The sequence below is a fragment of the Plectropomus leopardus genome, chromosome 17 (assembly GCF_008729295.1).
Source record: "Plectropomus leopardus isolate mb chromosome 17, YSFRI_Pleo_2.0, whole genome shotgun sequence".
In the NCBI taxonomy this organism is placed as follows: domain Eukaryota; kingdom Metazoa; phylum Chordata; class Actinopteri; order Perciformes; family Serranidae; genus Plectropomus; species Plectropomus leopardus.
In genome coordinates, this window is record NC_056479.1 from 2974385 (window position 1) to 2993351 (window position 18967).

An 18967-nucleotide genomic window follows, 5' to 3' on the forward strand; every position below is an offset into this window, starting at 1 on the left:
TGACAAAAAACAGTAGATTTAAGACTTTTCAAGACTTTTTTTGTAATGCCACACAGAAATAAGTTTATGGCCAAGTTTCTAATAACCAAATTTAAGTTATTTGAACAAATGTTTATTGTACCATAAAATATGAACATGGGAAATTGTGTATTTATGGCCAGTTTTCTTGCCGATTTTGTATTTGTCAATCTGCATGTGAAATTCTGCTGCTTGGATTTCCATCATGATGAGTTTAATAAAAGGAAATTCTTTAACAAAAAAATAATTATTCTTTCTCTCTTCTTCTTCTTCTTCTTCTTCTTCTTCTTATTATTATTATTACTATTATTATTATTGGTAATTTATTAATTATTGACATTTTATAGTGCAACATCAGGAAAAAAAACTATGCATAAAATCCTACTTTCCATGTCAGCATTTTTAAGACTTTTGGAAGAATAATTGAAGTCAATTTAATGCCAAAGAAGGCCTCATTTTTAGGTAAATTTTTAAGTCAATGCCAAATACTTCTTAAAAATCCATAGGAAAAGGATAATAAAAAAAAAAGGATAATTAAAGGATAATCTGGTTTATTAAGAATTGGATCTTATTTTTACTGGTTCTGGTTTACAGTATATATGATAACATCATTCTCACCAAAACAGTGTTTAGGGGAACACTGTGATATTACTACAGAACATCAGAAGTTCAGAGAAATTAGAGCATCTGGTCAGCCCAAGCTGTTTGAGAGAAGAAAATGAAGATGAAAAGCAGCTTTATTACATGATTACCCAAACTGTTATTAACATCCATGACAATTTTACACACAATCTCTCTGTTTCAACTCACCTACTGTACTTTTGTAAACTGTTTTTCCATGCAGTCAGGTGTGATGACATTTCAGGTGTGATGACTCAGTTTGACCTCCAAATTAAGAAGTTTACATAATCTGGATAAACGGTTTGTTTGTTTCCGACCTGTCTGATCATCTGACTGCTCGTGTTCGATGCCTCAGCAGCAGATTTAATGTGCTGTAATGTTGCCCCACATCTCTTAGCAATTCATTTGATGAGTACAATGTCATTATAAATCAGAGACAGTATTGCCAAAACTACTCGCTGAACTAAATTGACATAAACTGGAAGTATCGTATTGTTTGTTTGTTTTTTAAGATAAATAGAAGTAAGCCGTTCTATACAACTTATTTTGACCAAATGGTATTTTAAAAAAAATCCTGACATTGGAGAACACCAGAGAGATGGAGTTGTGGATAGTACTCAGTACTTTTGTTGGCACTACCTCGGTCTAGGTTTTAATTGAGCTGAGTGGGAATTAAAGAAGTCCTTTACTGCTGGAAAGATGTTTTTTTGTTTGTTTGGGTTTTTTTTTTTGGTAAACCTGGGCTGTCTCTGTAGTAGAAAGAAGCAAATACTTTTGAAATTGGTGCTACATGACCGGAGAAAACATAAGGAAACTGACATGGTTGACATAGTTGCTCATGAGGTAGAAATTCTGCATCTACCAGAATACGCTGCACCACAACCATTAAACACCCCTCTTGGTGGGTGACATAATGCAAGCCAGTTTTTTTTCCACAGGAAACAATATGGTGGCAGATTGGTAACAAACAATCTTAAATTACAGTTAAACAGCCAGCTAAACATGTTTCTTAAATCATCTGAGGCGAGAAATATGCAACTCACTAACAGAATCTTGGTTTATATTTTATCAGACTGCTTACTTTTACTGTTTGATCTCTTTTAGCCTCTAATTTTACAATATAGGAAACAGCATGGCACACACTTCCTGTTCATAAATTCTTAAATTATAGTTAAAGAGTGCACTAAAATATATTTCCTAAAGTTTTTTAGGTGGGAAAAAAAGGGCAATACATTTAAGGAACCTTGGTTAATATTTAATCAGCGCTGCTCAGTTTTACCGTTAAATCAGATTTGGTCTTATTAAGAGAGCGTCCTTACTCCTTGTGTTCATGTTAGTGAGGTTTATGGAAATGCAGAAGTATAATCTGTAGTTTGAGCAAAAGGCGTGTTGTGGAGCCATAATGGAAAGGCAAGCCCCTTATACGTGGGAGTGGCCATGTATGAGGGATTTCTAGGAGGTGATAGTCCATGATTTCACAGAGAAATTTGGATTCAAAACTTCCGGATGATCCAATCAACTTTTGAAGAGTTATGTGATGCAATCATGAGGGAGACAGTTCTTACTGACAAGCACATAGCCATAGCATCACGAAACCTAGAAAAGCCAAAAAATTGTTTCCATTGCAGTTTTGCAATCTTTTCTGTGATAAATGGGATGGGATTTTTTTTTTCTTTTTTTAAATGTACGTATTTCCAGTAGGCGCATTTTATATCCACTATTTTAATTTGCGCAATTTACACCTACTACCCATTATGTTATGCTATAAAACTGGTTGAAAATCTGCAAAATATCCCTTTAACACATTGCATCTTTAGAATTGTCACTTGTGTGACATGAGACATTATGCACAAACCCGACATTTTTTAGTATCGTCAGCCACTTTTAACAGTAAAGCAGCTGTCAATAGCACCCACATTTTTTAAAAAAAAATAATTAATTCAATCAAAATTTTAAGGATTGTCAGCTAGCAAAACTATGTCATACACCTCACTCAAAGAAGTGCAGATGCTAACTCGAGTCGAGTCAAGCTAAACCATTCAGTGGAGATGAGGCATACAGAAATTGCTTAGGACGCCTCAGTCACAGAAGTACAGAGTTACGAAAATTCAGAAACTCCCGACTAGTGCATAATATCTGTATGTGTAGCTACAGTGTAAATAGTGCCTCTAAGTACCTGTGGATATGTCGATTCATGCTTTATACTTCAGCAGGTTCACTGCAAGATTATTTGTTGTGAGCTCTGCTGGCTCAGCACTAAATCTGTCTACTTTAGAGTTTTTCCTCACTCCAAACTCACTTTGTTTTTTGTTAAATGCTCCAATTCCTTTTTGAACTCCACACACCGTTGTTAATCATGACTCATCATGTGGAGTAAGTTCAGGCGGAGTGTCAGGTCAAGCTGAGTGGGACTTAAAAAGCCCTGGGGGAATTCAGTTGCTGTGGCTATCATGGTCTGTTATTGACGAGGCTTGAGTGAGCTGGGTTTGGCTCGGGCATGTCATGGTGGAGAGTCTGACTAGGCTTGTGTCTGCTTCGAACAAAGTGCTTGTTGGATTGGCTAAGAACATCTTAAATCCCTGTTCTGAGGGCACAATCACACTTTCAGAACTTGTCAGGTCTGACTTTTTGGAAGACAAACAGTTACACGTGCTTCATGATGAGGTGAGAAAATAGGTTGGTTTTGAACTTTTCTCTTTTTTTCCATTCATTACTAAACTACTAAAATCAGTAGTTTCATATATATATATAATATGTTTATATAAAGTTAGAAAAAGTTGAATCAGTCCAACTAAAGCTGGAGTTTTAGAATACACGTATACATGTTAGTCCCACTGAAATCGTGCTAAATCTTATTACTTGAAGCTGGACCAACACACGTAGATAATGCTGTTAGGGGTAGATTACTGTTTCATGTATATGCCTCAGTCACACCTGAACTGGCCTCAGTGTTCTGCACAATGCTGAAAATGAATTATGAGAGTTTGTTTTTTTCCTGTAACATAAATTCAAATATATAATTATACCAACTGGAGTTTTCTGGAAAATAAAAAAATAAATAAATACAGTGTGTTATATGTGTGTGTATAGTGTGTTATATGTGTGTATATAGTGTTATATGTACATACATACATACATACATACATACACACACACACACACACACACACACACACACACATATATATATATATACATTTGGTAATTTTTTTAAATATAATTTTTCTAATAATACACCCAGAAATAATAATAATCATTTTAGGTCAAGTAACAAAAAGTAACCCAAAAGTGCTGAAAATAAAGTAATTATAGTTAATAATTAGAATTTTCTGGACATTTTCCCTTGACCTCCCCCCAATTCACCACCACCATATTAAAAAACAAACAAATTCTCTAATTCACTAATTTTAAGGTCATTTGTTACCACTCTTTGAATTAATTTTTCACAATGTCTTGCTAAGTCAGTCATCGCTTCTTATAATAAATAATAGTAATAATACATTTTATTTATGGGTGCCTTTTAGGACTCTCTAGGTCACCTTACAAGGAACAGCAGCAATAAAACTGCATAAAATCACAAATGAATACATAAAAGTTCAACAAAAGTGAATTACAGAGAATAGGCAAGTTTGAAAAAAAAAAAAAAACCCCTTTTTGCTAAATTTTCAAAGGGTTGAATCTAGTATGATATGGGTATAGTTTCTGTAGGTATAGAGTCTTCATAGGATTGTCTCGATAGGGATGATGCATGAATATTGCAGTCACTTTCAATATTTCTCTGGTAAAACCACTGACCCAATACAGTAATGTTCCCAGTCATCCTGCTGATCCTATCCCAGTGTGCTGTCATCATAGCTGATGTACTACTGTGGCTTCACACCATTTGGTTAATGCAAACATTTTGTCTATTGTTTGAGAGGACAGTCACTCTCTGAGCCCAAATGTTGTCACATGTGATGGCCGATGACCTCCCCTCTATTTAACCAACACCACGTTCATATTTGATATTCATGAGAGCATTAACACCTCCAAAGAGCTGAGTGGGCGAGGCTGCTGCTGCATGGTCCTGTGGGTGATCTGCTTCTTTGTCATTGTCTGATCTTTGTCATGACGTTGTTTAGACATGTAGTTAGAGGATGGTGTTTAGGAAACATTGAAAACTACAGGTTAAAACATGTTAAGTTGTGAGGTTTCAGCATTTGGGCCCTTTGCAATCACAGGGTTTCCCACACATTAATTTATTTGTTGCGGATGGCCACAACTATATCATCCACCGGTACATAAACATTTTTGGTGCTGGACTGGTTATTAGGAGCGCTATTGGAATACGAACAGTCACTCTTATCCATCCATGTCATCTGATCAGCTGTGAAAGGATCGATGGATCAATTATTCACCCTGTGAGTGACAAACTGCCGCTGAGGAAAAAAAAAACTCATGGAGAGCCCCCTCCCCTGTCAGATGTGATTTTTGCTGAAGTATTCAGATTTTTAAACAGCCTGTTCAATGCAGGAATGTTGCACAGTAATTCGGCCTTGTTGTTTTTCTTTATATAACGTATGAACACAATGAATAAACATTGTTGTTCTGCTATTAATCCGTTTATAAATATTATAATGATGGATTTATACTCTAAATGCACTCATATATCATAAGTAAAAAAACGTTTTAACCCTCTGAAACCAGAGCAAATCGGTTAATTTCTTTCAAAAACATGGGGGAAAAGGCAATGACCGACTTCGCAAGAAATGTCCTGCAAATTGCAAGAAATCAGTCAAAGGTGACTGACAAAATGACCTGATAAAGTAAAGGGTAAAGGGGTAACAAAATTATCAAAAAACTACAGGGAAATGTCCAGAAATCTATATTTATAATCATTATAATTATATGTTTAAAATTATGTTACAAAAAAAAAAAAAAAAAAATTGCACCATTCGGGTCATTTTGTTGTTTGTTTTACTTCGATCGTTTACTTTAATCGTTTGCTTATTTTCAGGTCTTTTCTCTCTAATTAACAAATTGATTTGATTTCTTTCAAAAACATGGGAGAAGGTGATGAGCAATTTATCAAGCGTGGCCCAAAATTAAGAAAGAAATGAGAAGGAACTTACAGCAATATTACACAAAAATTAGCAACAAAAAATATAGTAACAAACAAGAAAATAACCCCCAAATTGCTGAAAATAAGTAAAAAAAAGTGGTATGTGTTTGTCTGTAACATAAAATCAAATGTATAATGATGATAGTTATAATTCTCTAGACGTTCTAGTTTTTCAACAATTTTCTAATAATATACCCCCTTATTAAAAAGAATAGAAAATAAAATAACCCAATTTACAGGTCATCTGTTGTCACCCGTTTTACGAATTTTTTCACAATTTCTTGCTTAGTTGCTCATTGCCTTCTGTCCATGTTTTTGAAAGACACCAAACCAATTTGCTCGGGTTTCAAAGGGTTAATAGAATTCTTCATTATGTGTTACTTCAACTGTCCATTCCAGTGCATGGCTGTCCCATCAAGAAATATTAGAAACCACCTGATAATAAAAATGAGAATAAATAGTTTTGACAGACAGAAAAAAATAATTTATATTGACAGTTTATTCTTACAGAACCTTACAAATGCATTACTGCTAGAAGTGTGAGTTGCGCTTTGTAGAGACTGCCTTGGATGAGACAGAAAAGACAGAGAGTCTCCTTATGTCTGCCTCTCTCTGGCCTTTCATTTGTATTTTTGCCACCCTGAGCAAACGCTGCCTGGGGTTCTGCCAGTTTCTTCCCGCTGTGGTTGAACACACTATTTGCATTTCACATGCATCTCCAGTCTACGCAAACCTTTTGGGTTACTTTGTCTCTTACATGTGTCTGGGTCTCCACATTATTTTTTGTGCTTTTGTGTCCACGTCTTTACAGTTCAACTCAATCACCAGGAAAAAAAAGTTGGCATTGTACGTTACTGCAAACTACAGATTTATTACATTTGTACATTATTATGTTGTGGTTATGTTGAAATGCATGTTGCAAAAGCGCAGGACAAACCCCAAGAAAATGATAATGTTTCAGCTTAAAATACTCAGTTTGGCTGGAAAAACAGCAAACAGTTCACCACTAGACACCCAAGTTTGGTGCCTAAAAAGCATCTGGAAACTCAACAATAAAACTTGCTAAATTAAAATTTGTTTTGTTGTTTGTTAGACTTGAACAGTGGTCTTCAGCTCAGCAGGCATCTTGCTTAGGTGTCACTCTATCCACCGTCCCCTCCACCGCCTGGTGACAAAGTCAGCTTATATACTGCATCACTTTAGAAATGGTGATAATGTGCAAATGTCATGCATTACTGGTTTGCAGAAATGCCATTATTTTCTCCTGAGCTGTACAGTTACATATCAGTATCATTTACCACAAAACTTGCCTGAGGATATCATCAGAATATAATTTCATATCTTTCATGGAATAATTTTAGAGCACCAATATACATTTTAGAAAAAGTGCATCACACATGAGCAAATGAGTAATATATATATATATATATATATATATATAGATAAACATAGATTCTGTTTACAGTACGACTGTACAATAATGTTTTTTTAGGTTTTCTGTGTGTACATCTGATTCTTGTGAACGAGATATCCCAAGAATGCCATGTGTGAATTTCTTCAAATTTGGCACAAACGTCCACTTAAAGTAACTTATGAACTGATTTGAATTCGGTGGCTAGAGGTCAAAGTCACTCTGTTATTCTTATTATTTTTAAAAGTAAAATACTTCCTACTTCCTACATGTGGCATTTCATGATGCTTAAAAAACAGACAGACTTTTGTGTGTGTGTGTGTGTGTGTGTGTGTCACTCTGCCCTTCTCTGTCCTGACTCATGGGGATTAGTTCTGTTTCTGTTCCAAATGGTTGTACAGTTGGATATTTATAGCTGATTAAATTATGTGGACTAACACTAACCAACGGCTTCTGTGTGTGTGTGTGTGTGTGTGTGTGTGTGTGTGTGTGTGTGTGTGTGTATGTGTGCTGTGAGAGTAAGGCCCTGTAAAATTGCACAGCTTGTCGAGTCATGCAAAACACACACATACACACAGACACACACACACAAACGCACACACATTAGCTTCCGTCATGCTGGTTTCAGGCAACTGTGTTATTATTGCATTCAAGAGTATCTGTAAGTCACACACAGACACACACACACACATACAGGTGCAAGTTCTCATCATGGGGATTGTCAGTGCCGTCCAATCCTCTTACTGCACAGACCAGACTACACACACAGATAAGAGAAGGGCAGACTTTCAGTATGACAAAACATAAAGACCAGCTAAGTCTAACAGCGTGTGTGTGTGTGTGTGTGTGTGAACATGCTACTAATAGCCTTGGAGAACCATGTATAGTTCCCTGTCACCTGTGGATGAGCATGTGTGTGTGTGATTGTTTTATAGTATACAGATGTGACTTTTATAGCTGTGATGTTTCTGTGTTGCTTTTTTAATGTCTGCACATTCAACTATTCTACTGTTCGCTTTGTCTAGACACCATCAGACTAGATATTATGCTTTTTATGATAGGGGTTTGTTACTGTAGTAACTACCTAATAGGAAATCATACTCCATCTGTCTCTGCACATTTGTGGTGGTGTGAAGCTTTCAGTCAGCTGTTGTTTCGATGTTCAATTGCAATTAGCACAGCTCTTTCAGGGCTAAGAGACCAGCGACGTGACCGACTGTGAAAGTATTTAATACTCACCACACCCACAGATCGAAGCTATTTTCACCTTTGTGTAGCCTTTTTCACAGTGAGCTGCTGCACATACATGAACCAAAATAAAAGGTGTGCATGGAGACACCCACACAGTCCGTGCGCCTACTGAGCAAATTTAAGTGAGGGTGCAAAATAGTGAACTGAGAGCGCAGGACATGCCTTTGCATGTAGAAGTGGACCTATCACACACACACACACACACACACGTTTGTATTTAATATTTTTTAATGGTAATTTTGAAGCAGTTTCTTCATTACATAGCTTGTCCACCACAGAACACTTTTTGTTAAGATACTGATGATTGTTGCTGACTATCATCTGGTGCAATGTAATGTAATGTATTGTAATGTAAATGTATTTAGTCAGGGACAGTGCACAATAAAACATTAATAAATACAATGCTGCACAATCCTTAATCCTGACCTGATCCTGGCTCATGTTGTTTTTTCTGAGCTGAGTGTAAAAATGCGTTTTTTGTGGCGCAGCAGTATTATGAATGATTTTAAGCAAACATTGCAGTGCATAATCAGGTTTTCAAAATTTGAAATATTGTATCCAAATCCAAACTTCAGACATGAACCTCCAGAAATACACATCAGTGTAAACGGTGTCTAAACTAATCTTCCTCTCTCTTTGTGTACCCACAGAAACTGCTGGAGAGCTGGAGACAGACCCACTCGGCCCAATGGAGGAGAGAGAGGAGAAGGAGAGGGGCATCATGGGACAAGAGCATGAAGATGAGGGCAAGTGCCAAGGACAACCAGCCAGCAAGAATACTCACAACTCCACGACAGAGAAAGAGGAGAATGGTGTCGATGTTCATGCAGAGGTGGAGGAGAAAGTGAAGGAGAAAGGAATGGAGGAAGGAGAGATGAAGAAAGAGGTGGAGATGGAGCTGGAGGCGGATGTGAAGATGGAGCTGTGCCAGTCTGTGCCTGGCCTGCAGATGAGCTACATCCGAGGCTCGGACTTGTTCGGCTATGTGGGCATCGAGGCAGTACTGGACCAGATGAGGCGCAAGACCATGAAGGCCGGCCTGGAGTTCAACATCATGGTGGTTGGTGAGTCTCACACAGTGCCTGTTCCATTAGGGTTCTCTCCAAATAACTTTATGAAAGTGTTGTGAACTATCTTGTGCTTACATGGCATTTTGGCAGGAGTTTAAACGGACTGAATCAAGAGGGAAAAGGAGCGAAAGAGGAGGGAGAGAGAGAGAGAGAAAAGAGGATTGCAAGGCGTCTTGGTTGACAGTTTTTGTTTCTGCCTCTTCCAGCAGTGGAAGAGATGTAAATGTATTTATTTATTTACTTAGGCAAGGCAAGGCAGCTTTATTTGTATAGCACATTTCATGCAACAGGGCAATTCAAAGTGCTTTACAGAGCAATAAAATATAAAAACATAATAAAGGATACAGATTTACAATAAAAGAGTGAAGAGATAAGATAAAACAGGTAAAATTAATAACAAATTATTAAAAAAAAAAAATCGAAAATGAAAATCACCATTAAAATAGCAGACGTGCAGACAAGAGGTGCAGTGATAAAAAGATTATTTAAAATGATTTAAAATCAAGTTTAAAATAAGTTTGCAGTCATTACTAAATTGCAGTCATTATTTAACCAGGTTGGTCACACTAAGATTAAGAATCTCTTTTCCGAGGGAGACCTGGCCAAGACAGACAGCCGTGAAAACACAAAGCTGCAGACAGAGACACAAAGGGAGACAAAAGACAAAATTAGTATTAAAAGAGAACTATAACACATCCTACAGAATCTGCTTCGTTTTTATTTTAGATTTAAAAACATTTAACGACACCAGCTCCTTGAGTTATTTTGCAACAAATTCCAGGCTGAATGTGCAGAATACCCCAAAACCCTTTTCCCAGTTTCTGTCTAAGCATTTGTTACAAAGAGCATAAAGAGGTTCTGAGAAAATGATAAATACTGGCCGGTACTTTCCTGCATGATAAGAACACGTAGGTAGTGTGGGAGCAAACCAAGAATTGCCTCATGTGTAAAGGTGTACCAAGGTGTAAATAACATGCAGCGGAAAGTGGTGATTAAGATATGCATCACCATCACAGCATGTGTCATCGCCGCTCCGTATTAGAAGCATGGAGGGGCGCTGCCTGCTTTCCCGAACATGTGATGTATGAGATAACAGACAAACAGAAAGATGTGAAGAAGTCGAAGTGGTGTAAGGAAACACACTAGCCCCCAGATTGTAATACATGTTTCAATATTAGAAAATATTTATTTTATAATCTATCAAATGTAAGATATTATAGGTCTATTTTTACAGTACAAATTGGGTTTTTAATCAAGCTCTGCCACTGTGGACCGGGCTCAGGTCGGCATTGGACAGAAACTGTGCAGGTTCATGTAGGGCTGGACCTGAGTTTTGAGACCTGATCAAAGCTCTATGCAGTGTAAGTATGTATGACAACTACAGAGAGAGGAAATTACTATTGGATCACTTTGGAATCTGTTCTGATTCACATATTATCCAATATGACATTAGCCGCTTTTATACAGAGATGGCGCTATAGAGCCACAGAGGAGCAACGAAGTCCCCCCGTATACCGCCCCTGTACTTTTACACAGAACCAAACAATGGCGGCATCATTCCGCTCCTGTGTGTGAGTACACACTGCATCATGGCATCCCACCATCAAAGGAGGCATGATGGGCGTGGCATAAGACACATGCGTTGGCAGTGCCTTTATACAATAAAGGCATAACTCATCAAACAGAATCATTTACCGTCTCTGTTATATGAAAGCTGATCTGGTCCTCTGCTCGGAGGGTAAAGAGCTCCTGAAGCTCTTTCTTTTCCCAGTTTGCGGACATTTACGGACGCTGTTCTTCTGTGACTTAGCTGTGATGCTAACAGCTGCTTTATAAATCTCCTCATTGGGTCGCACACATAAACATGTTGTCAAAAGTTCACCTCATGCCACCCATGGTCACATCTTTCCAGCTTTATGTTTTACACAAACAAAGCATAGCACATTGTTAACTGTGTTTTAGTGTGTGTGTGTATCAGAGAGCGCACACGTCAGAGAGAGCTTGTTGGTGTCGGTCCAGGGCCAGGTCGGGCTTGGGCTGTAAAATTGCATAGCTAATTTGTGTGCATGTGCGTTTGCCAACTGCTTAAATCTTTGCTGATTCAAAGCAGCCACCCTGCTGTGCTTTGGCCAATCACAGAGCTCCACAGAGAGGTCATCTGCTTCTGAGCCACTCAAAGCAAAGCTCTCCTCTGTGGTGAGCTCACAGGTTGACCAATGGCATGACTGACGTGATGGCCACCAGGTCACCCAAATGTCACAGGGTTCCTTATGTTTTTCCTTTTTCAGGTATAAGAAACTCCACATCATTGTCCTGCATATGCTATTAAATCTTATGTATGCAAACTTTAAGTTTGTTACTCTCACTGCGTGTGTGTGTGTATGTGTGTGTGTGATGGGTCACTGGGTCTCTTCCTCTTTAAGAAAATGTAGTTTGTTTTTTGTATTGGAAGAGGAAGTATGATTTTGTGAGGAGGAAGTGGTTTCGAGAGTTGGAGCTGTCTGCTCTTTCCTGCCACACACACACACACACACACACACAGATGATAAAAACTTCCCCTGCCGTTTGATTGAAAACAGGAAGTGTCCTCTTGATAATTATTTCTAATTCAAGCATGCAAATTGTTCACTTTGTTTTTACACACTTTCTACAACTTACCATAAGCGGAGGGCTCTTACTGTGAATTTCTTAACTGTTTGAATAATATGTGGAACTGAGAGGATGTGAGTGAGATGTGAACTGAAGATGTGAGTATGACTGGAGACAGCATGCTACACACACTTAATAAGTGCCTTTTTAGGCCACATTTAGACGAGAAGGGCCTTACTGAAAATGTAAGTCTTTCCTTTGTGTGTTTAAAAAAGATCTGTGTTCATATGATAACATTATGAAAAGATCCCCGTGTACACAGATCCACCTCAGTGAATCTGGAGCTGGGCTGTAAACATGTTTGCCCAACACACAAAACTTTGTTTAAATACCTTCAGCAGAGGTTTAATCAACACTTAAATAGTCAAGATCATATACAGCAAGTTACCACCAACAAATTGAAAAATTAAATAAAAATCTGAGCATTTACAAAGTAAGAGTTCCTTCCATGCTGTTACTTTCTTTGCCCTTTTTAATTAATTCATTTAATCTGCGAGCATTACAACAAAACACTGATATAGATAATCAGTAAAATGTCCAATATAGACCCCAGTAATTGGTCAGGCCAAGGTTGATAATCTGTCGACTCTTACTCTCATGTGCAACAAGACATTAAATGCATTTTTCTGTGTGTGCAGGTCAGAGTGGTTTGGGGAAGTCCACACTGGTCAACACTCTCTTCAAGTCCAAAGTCAGCCGGAAATCCTGCATGCCCAACTACGAAGAGAAGATCTTCAAAACAGTGAAGCTGCATTCAATCAGCCACAGTGAGTAAACACACACACACACACACACACACACACACACCTTGTACAGGTACACACACAGAGAATGTGTTGTGATTCCTGAGGCTCCTGAAGGCATGACATGACCTCCCCGTCTGTCAGTATGGCTGTCTGCACTCTCTCTCTTCCTCTTTCTGCCTCTAACTGATTGCTTTGGGCAGAGCAGAGTGGAAAGGCTGTGACTGATGATTTAATAGCAGACAGCACTCACATCCCTCTTTCACATCACTTTTCCTTTCACTTCTTGTGTTGTGACCAGGAATCTCAGCTCGGGACAAACGTTTTCTAGATTTTAAAAGTGTTGCATGGGCTACCTGTTGTCAGATAAATCCAAAATATATCAGTTTCACACTTAGCATATCCCATCTGGATGACTAAACACAGAAAACGTTGTGTTCCCTTAAAGGGTCAGTCCACTCAAAATGTCTTGCGTTGTATTGCTTCAACAGGGAAGATTTCTTTTTTCTCAGACGATATATTTTTTGTAGTTATTGTGAAACACATTTAACACCCTCTTTGTCCTGTTGTGAAAACCTATTTGTCTTTTCATCATTGACCTTTTAAAACCTGAGCAAATTGGCATGACTTTTTTTTAATCAAGAGAAGACGGTAATGAGCAACTTAAAAAGAAATGATCCAAAAATTTGCAAGAAATTAGTAAAAAGTAAAAGAAAAATACCCAAAAACTGGCAGAAAAGGAAAGAAAACGTAAAAACACACACACATACAAAAAACACACAAGGAATTAACCTGAAAAAATAGGTGGTTAAAAAGTAATAATTATTCTGTTGTATGAATATTGAATATTAATAATCATATAACATAATAACTATAATTATAAATATATTTTGGCGAAATAGGTACATTTGCCACACAAGAGTCAGTAGTTGTATGAGCTCATGTAATTTATATTCATTTTACAGCAGAAGATAAAGACCTGTGACTTTTTCCCAGAGGGGCGGGCCCTAAACACGCCCCTGTGCTGTCTGCCCAGTGCTCTCTGGATAATTTTTTTTACAATAGTGGCATCCTTTCAGGCTTCCCCTGACTGAAGTTACACTAATACAACTTGCATTTTTATGAGAAAATCATTGTCAGTTTTCCTCTTCAGAAGATTAATTTGCGACATTCAATCAAGACAAACTGGATGTAACAACTTAGTTTCACTTTTTTAAAAAATTTTAATTATTTTTTATGCATCTGCACACTCTTGTAAACTTGATATCGAAAGAAAGCCTTGAGGCAATTTTTCAAATTTTGCACAGACATTCACCTGAAGTCAATGAAGAGCTAATTAGATTTTGGTGGTCATAGGTCAACATTCACTTTGACCCCATCAGTCTAATTCTCTCAAGAGCACCTCAAGGGAATTTCTTCAAATTTAGCACAAACGTTCACTGGTACTAGACATGAATTGATTAGATTTTGATGGTCACAGGTCAAATTTGACACAAACATTCACTTAGACTCAATGATAACCTGATTAGAATTTGGTGGTCAAAGGTCAAGGTCACTGTGACCTTGCATCAGTCTTATTTTCCTGAATGCAATATCTAAAGATGGCCTTTAGGGAATTTTCTCAAATTTGGCTCAAACATGCACATGGACTCAAGAATGAACTGGTTAGAATGTGGTGGTAGAAAGTCAAAGGTCAAGGTCACGGTGACCTCCAGGTTTAGAAATTAGCACCAGCCACCAGCCAAGTGCTGGTGAAATATACAAGTTGCTGCCAGATTTGCTTCATTTACCAGCTGCAAAAACAATGGTAATCTGTTGAGTGGCTGGTAGATTTTGGAATCTGTGGACAAAAAAGTTCATTTCTGACCGTGGTGACCTCATAAAACATGCTTTTGGCCACAATTCAGCCCTCAAGAACCACCTCGAATATGTGCTAATTGTATAGATCTTGAAGCATCCATCTTTCCACAGACATGGATGTAAACTGTAAGTGCAACTTGACTGATATGTGGAGGCATCCAACCATGTGGCTGTATATCTATTTTCTCGATTCTTTATTTTTTTCAACTTCCCAGAGAAACTCATTTATAAAAGTGGTGAAAATCACAACTGCAAGCTGTCAGCAGCACTGGGGGACATTTCAGCAAGTACTTGGGGTGTAATCCTCACCAGTAGAGACAAGTAGTGTGTGTGTGTGTGTGTGTGTGTGTGTGTGTGTGTGTGTGTGAGTGTGTGTGTGTGTGTGTGTGTGTGCTGCCAAAGAAAACATCAGGTGAAAGACGTGAAACATTTATCTGTCACACAAACACAGACACACACAGGCAGTCTGTCTCTCTCTGTTGGAGGAATGCTCTCTTTCGTCTGTGACTCAAAGAATGTGAAGCGGCTGCCGACCATGACATCCTCCATAAACATCTTCCCCTGCACTCTCACACGGATCAGCTCGTGTGTAAATGCTTGTCACATTTAAACTCTGCACACTGTGAAACTGAAAACATGAAAAAGAAAATGCTCAGGGGAAGTTTGGCCAGGTATAACGAGCACAGCATTGCAGCAAAAAGCCTAAATATGGCCATGATTCAGAAGCAAAATCACAGCATGTCATCCAAAGGGTGAGTATCCAAAGATTTAGTGAGCAGCTCTTGTGTACAGCAATGTTTTATTATTCATTATGTTACATGATGTTAGTTAAAGCTGAATTATTGTGTGTCCGACGAAGGTAAAGTGTAGAGTGCATATGAAATGTACAGCACCAAAAGGTATCCATGCTTTCACCATGACTTGTTTGGGGTTTTTTTTTTCCCAAAAGGTATGTTGCACTTTATTATCTCGGTCGCATGTTTCATTTGGAAACCAAGTTTATTCATAATTAGATCACAGAATGTAACACATTTTACCCAGTATGTGTGCATGATGTTAGAAAAAGTCTAATTATTGTGAAGGTCCGGCTGAAATTGGCCTTTCAAAATACATGTAAACATGTATCGGACTAATACCCCTTTCCCATCAAAATTAACAAGTGCACGCTGGTTTTTCAAATATGGGTAAACCCACAAAATACTGATTTCCCACTACCCATGAACACACCACACAAGTCTTTTTTGTAAGTATTTTGTGTGTGTGTGTGTGTGTGTGTGTGTGTGTGTTGTTTTGTTTTGTTTTTGCTTTGTTTGTGTGTCCGTGCGACGTCACAGACAGAACTCCTCCCTCTGTCTGTGACGTAAACAGCAGACAGCAGCAGGTCTCTGAAAAATTTTCAGTGGTTTCTTCTCTTTATTTATCTCATTTTATCTAATTTATTTTAGCTGCTTAAGAGGAGACAGACTGTAATTAGGGACTGCATGTCATTGCATCTCGTTGGTTAAGGAGCTGCCGAAACTGGAGGCGATAAAGACGTGTGTCTACTGCAGAGTCATTTGACCTGGGTGTGAATGCTGATCATATGCATTCCCATAGCATTATAAAGCCAGATGTTAGTGGGTGTTAGTGGTTTTTTTGTGCAATGGGAATGAGGCTTAACACACCTAGATAATGATGTTGGGGGATCAATTTACTCTTTCATGTATACGCCTGGACCTGAACTTACTTAGTGCTCTGCACATGCTCCATAGTCCCTACACCTTTGATATGCAACCTGTTTGTTGCTTGCTAACATGTTTTGTATGCGACATACTGGATCAACCAGGAGAAGGTCCAGTAGCAACTAGCTGAAAGGGAGCATATCTCTACCCACTGTGGAGGAGTCGACATAATTCTGTCAATAAATGGATTCTCCCTCAATGCTTGTATACTGGGGCAAGGAGAGTAGTCCAGTTAAATGGCCCAATCTACTTAACTGTGCATGTGAACATACTGACTGTTTTTCTCAGCGGAGTCTGGCTTTGTGTAGAGGGATATAACGGTTTTAGTTCCCTGTCAGAAATCACAGTCTGACAGCAAGGTGAAGCGATGAAGTTATTCCAAACATAGCACACACTTAAAGTGTTATTCTCTTTTTTTTATAGGGGGCTAAAATACATTTTGTTGCTGGCCCCCATCCACAGCAGTACATCACTTAGTCTCTGTGTAGGCTCCAGCCGACTCTTCCAAATAATTTTACTGTACGTAATACACTGACTATGTTCTAACTAACTACCTGATACAACCCCATTAAAAAATATCTGAACTGTCCCTTTAACTCAGTATGCAGTTGAATTACCTTTGATAGTAACTGTTTGTGTCTCAGAGTGACATTTTATTTTACAAACAGTCAGAATGAAGAAATGTGACAGTCTCTAAACCAGGCATGTCAAACTGGTCCACAGGGGGGCCGGTGTGGCTGCAGGTTTGTGTGCCAACCAACCAAGAGCACACAGTTTGACCAATCAACTGTCTGAAGACGGAGATCAGTTGATTAAAAGAGTCAAGTCTGGTGTGCTGCTACTTGGTTGGAAACAAAACCTGCAGCCACACCGGCCCCCCTGTGGACTGGTTTGACATGCCTGCTCTAAACCATGTTTAATACCCACATGATCAGATTCAGTGAAATGTGTTTTGGTGAGCTATAAGCATTGCACATATATAAGCACCATATTTACATATCATTGTGCTATTATTGGTACAATAATTTACCTAAATAATGGTAAACTGATCTGTGAATAACTCTGTAGTTATGAATATTAATCAAACATTTTACAGTAGTTTGTTCTCCATCTGTTGTGTGAATGTTTTTATGTGTTTGGTGACAGTCTTTTTTCAGTCAGTCTTTTCAGTGTCTTCGCTCAGAGGTGTCTCAGATTTTATTTGACACTTAGAGTCAGCCCACAATGCAGTAAAGCCAGGAAGATGATCTCTCTCTGTCTCTCTCTCTCTCTCACACACACACATACACACACACACACACACACACACCTTTTACTAGGTTTCTAATGGGCTTTACAGTTGCTTGAGGGGTCACAACTGTTTTTCACTTCCCAAATTCTACTGGATTTATAGGCAGTGAGGTCAGCATGGCCTCAGACTGATTTTTGGGAAACGTTGAGGAGTTAGTAACTTTAGATGTCTTATTCCAGGTTTGAAGCTGCTGGGAAGTTTCCATTAGAAGTATTTTTACAGAGACAGGAGCAGGTAGCCAGAGGCCCCGAGACTGTAAATATCTTTCAGTTTGTACCTCAAATTGTGGAGGGAAATGGAAAGATCACTAAACAGTTTATTGCCTTGACTTATTAAGTAATGATAATAACTGTATACTGTACACAACACAGCAGAATGAGCATATAGTGTTTGGCCTGTGATAAAGGGTTAAATATCAGCTCGTGGGGCTGACATTTAAAGAGAAGCACAGATCCAGAGACAGTCTTGTTCTTACAGCTCTGTGGAGGCGAGCCTCACTTCCTCATCTCTTCATCACACCACCCTCATTTTGTAGACATGATCTCTGCACTGAGGTCCACAGCAAGCACGCTTTTTGTGACCCTAACCAAACTGTCCCTGTGTCTGAATATCTAACCATTTGAAACCTAAGCAATTTGGTTGAATACTTGTAAAAGCATGAGAAGGCAATGAGAAACTTAACAAGAAAATGAAAATAAGCAAACGAAAGACAAGAAATAGAAAAAATTAACAAGACAATGGCAATAATTCCATAACCTGACATAAAATATGTAATTATAATAATTAGAAATATAATTTTTCCCAGGCTTTTTAAAAATAATTTTCTAAATCTGCTAATGTTCTGCAATTTGTGGAACATTTCTCACCAAGTTGCTTATTGCCTTTTTTTACCCATGTTTTTGAAAGAAATTGCATCAATTTGCTCAGTGTTCAAAGGGTTAAGTTATATCACGGATTAAAGCCCCGTTCATGTACATCGTATGCAGACCTCAGCTAGAACTCAGCTGTTACAAACAGCAAAAACTGCATTCAGATCAACATAACCGGCACTTCAGCTGTGACATGTATGTTGAACAAACAAAACAGGAATGTGTTTTTCTATTTTTTTTTTTCTTTCCAGTAAAATTTGTGTAAACCAGTGAAACCAGTTGCTGTGCTGTTGCGTTGACAGGCTGACTGGTTTAGGCAGCCACAAAGTGTTACCTTATTGCAGGTTGGTGAGAGTCTTAAT

General features: G+C 38.2%; 1 protein-coding gene across 1 annotated transcript in view; it reads left to right on the forward strand.

The window, feature by feature from the left end:
• LOC121956082 overlaps positions 1-18967 on the forward strand; it is a 99888-nt gene that overhangs the window by 66274 nt on the left and 14647 nt on the right. Inside the window, exons 3-4 of the mRNA XM_042504171.1 lie at positions 9053-9466; positions 12760-12888. Of these exons, the coding sequence (XP_042360105.1) occupies positions 9053-9466; positions 12760-12888 (543 nt within the window). The remainder of the gene's footprint in view (positions 1-9052; positions 9467-12759; positions 12889-18967) is intronic.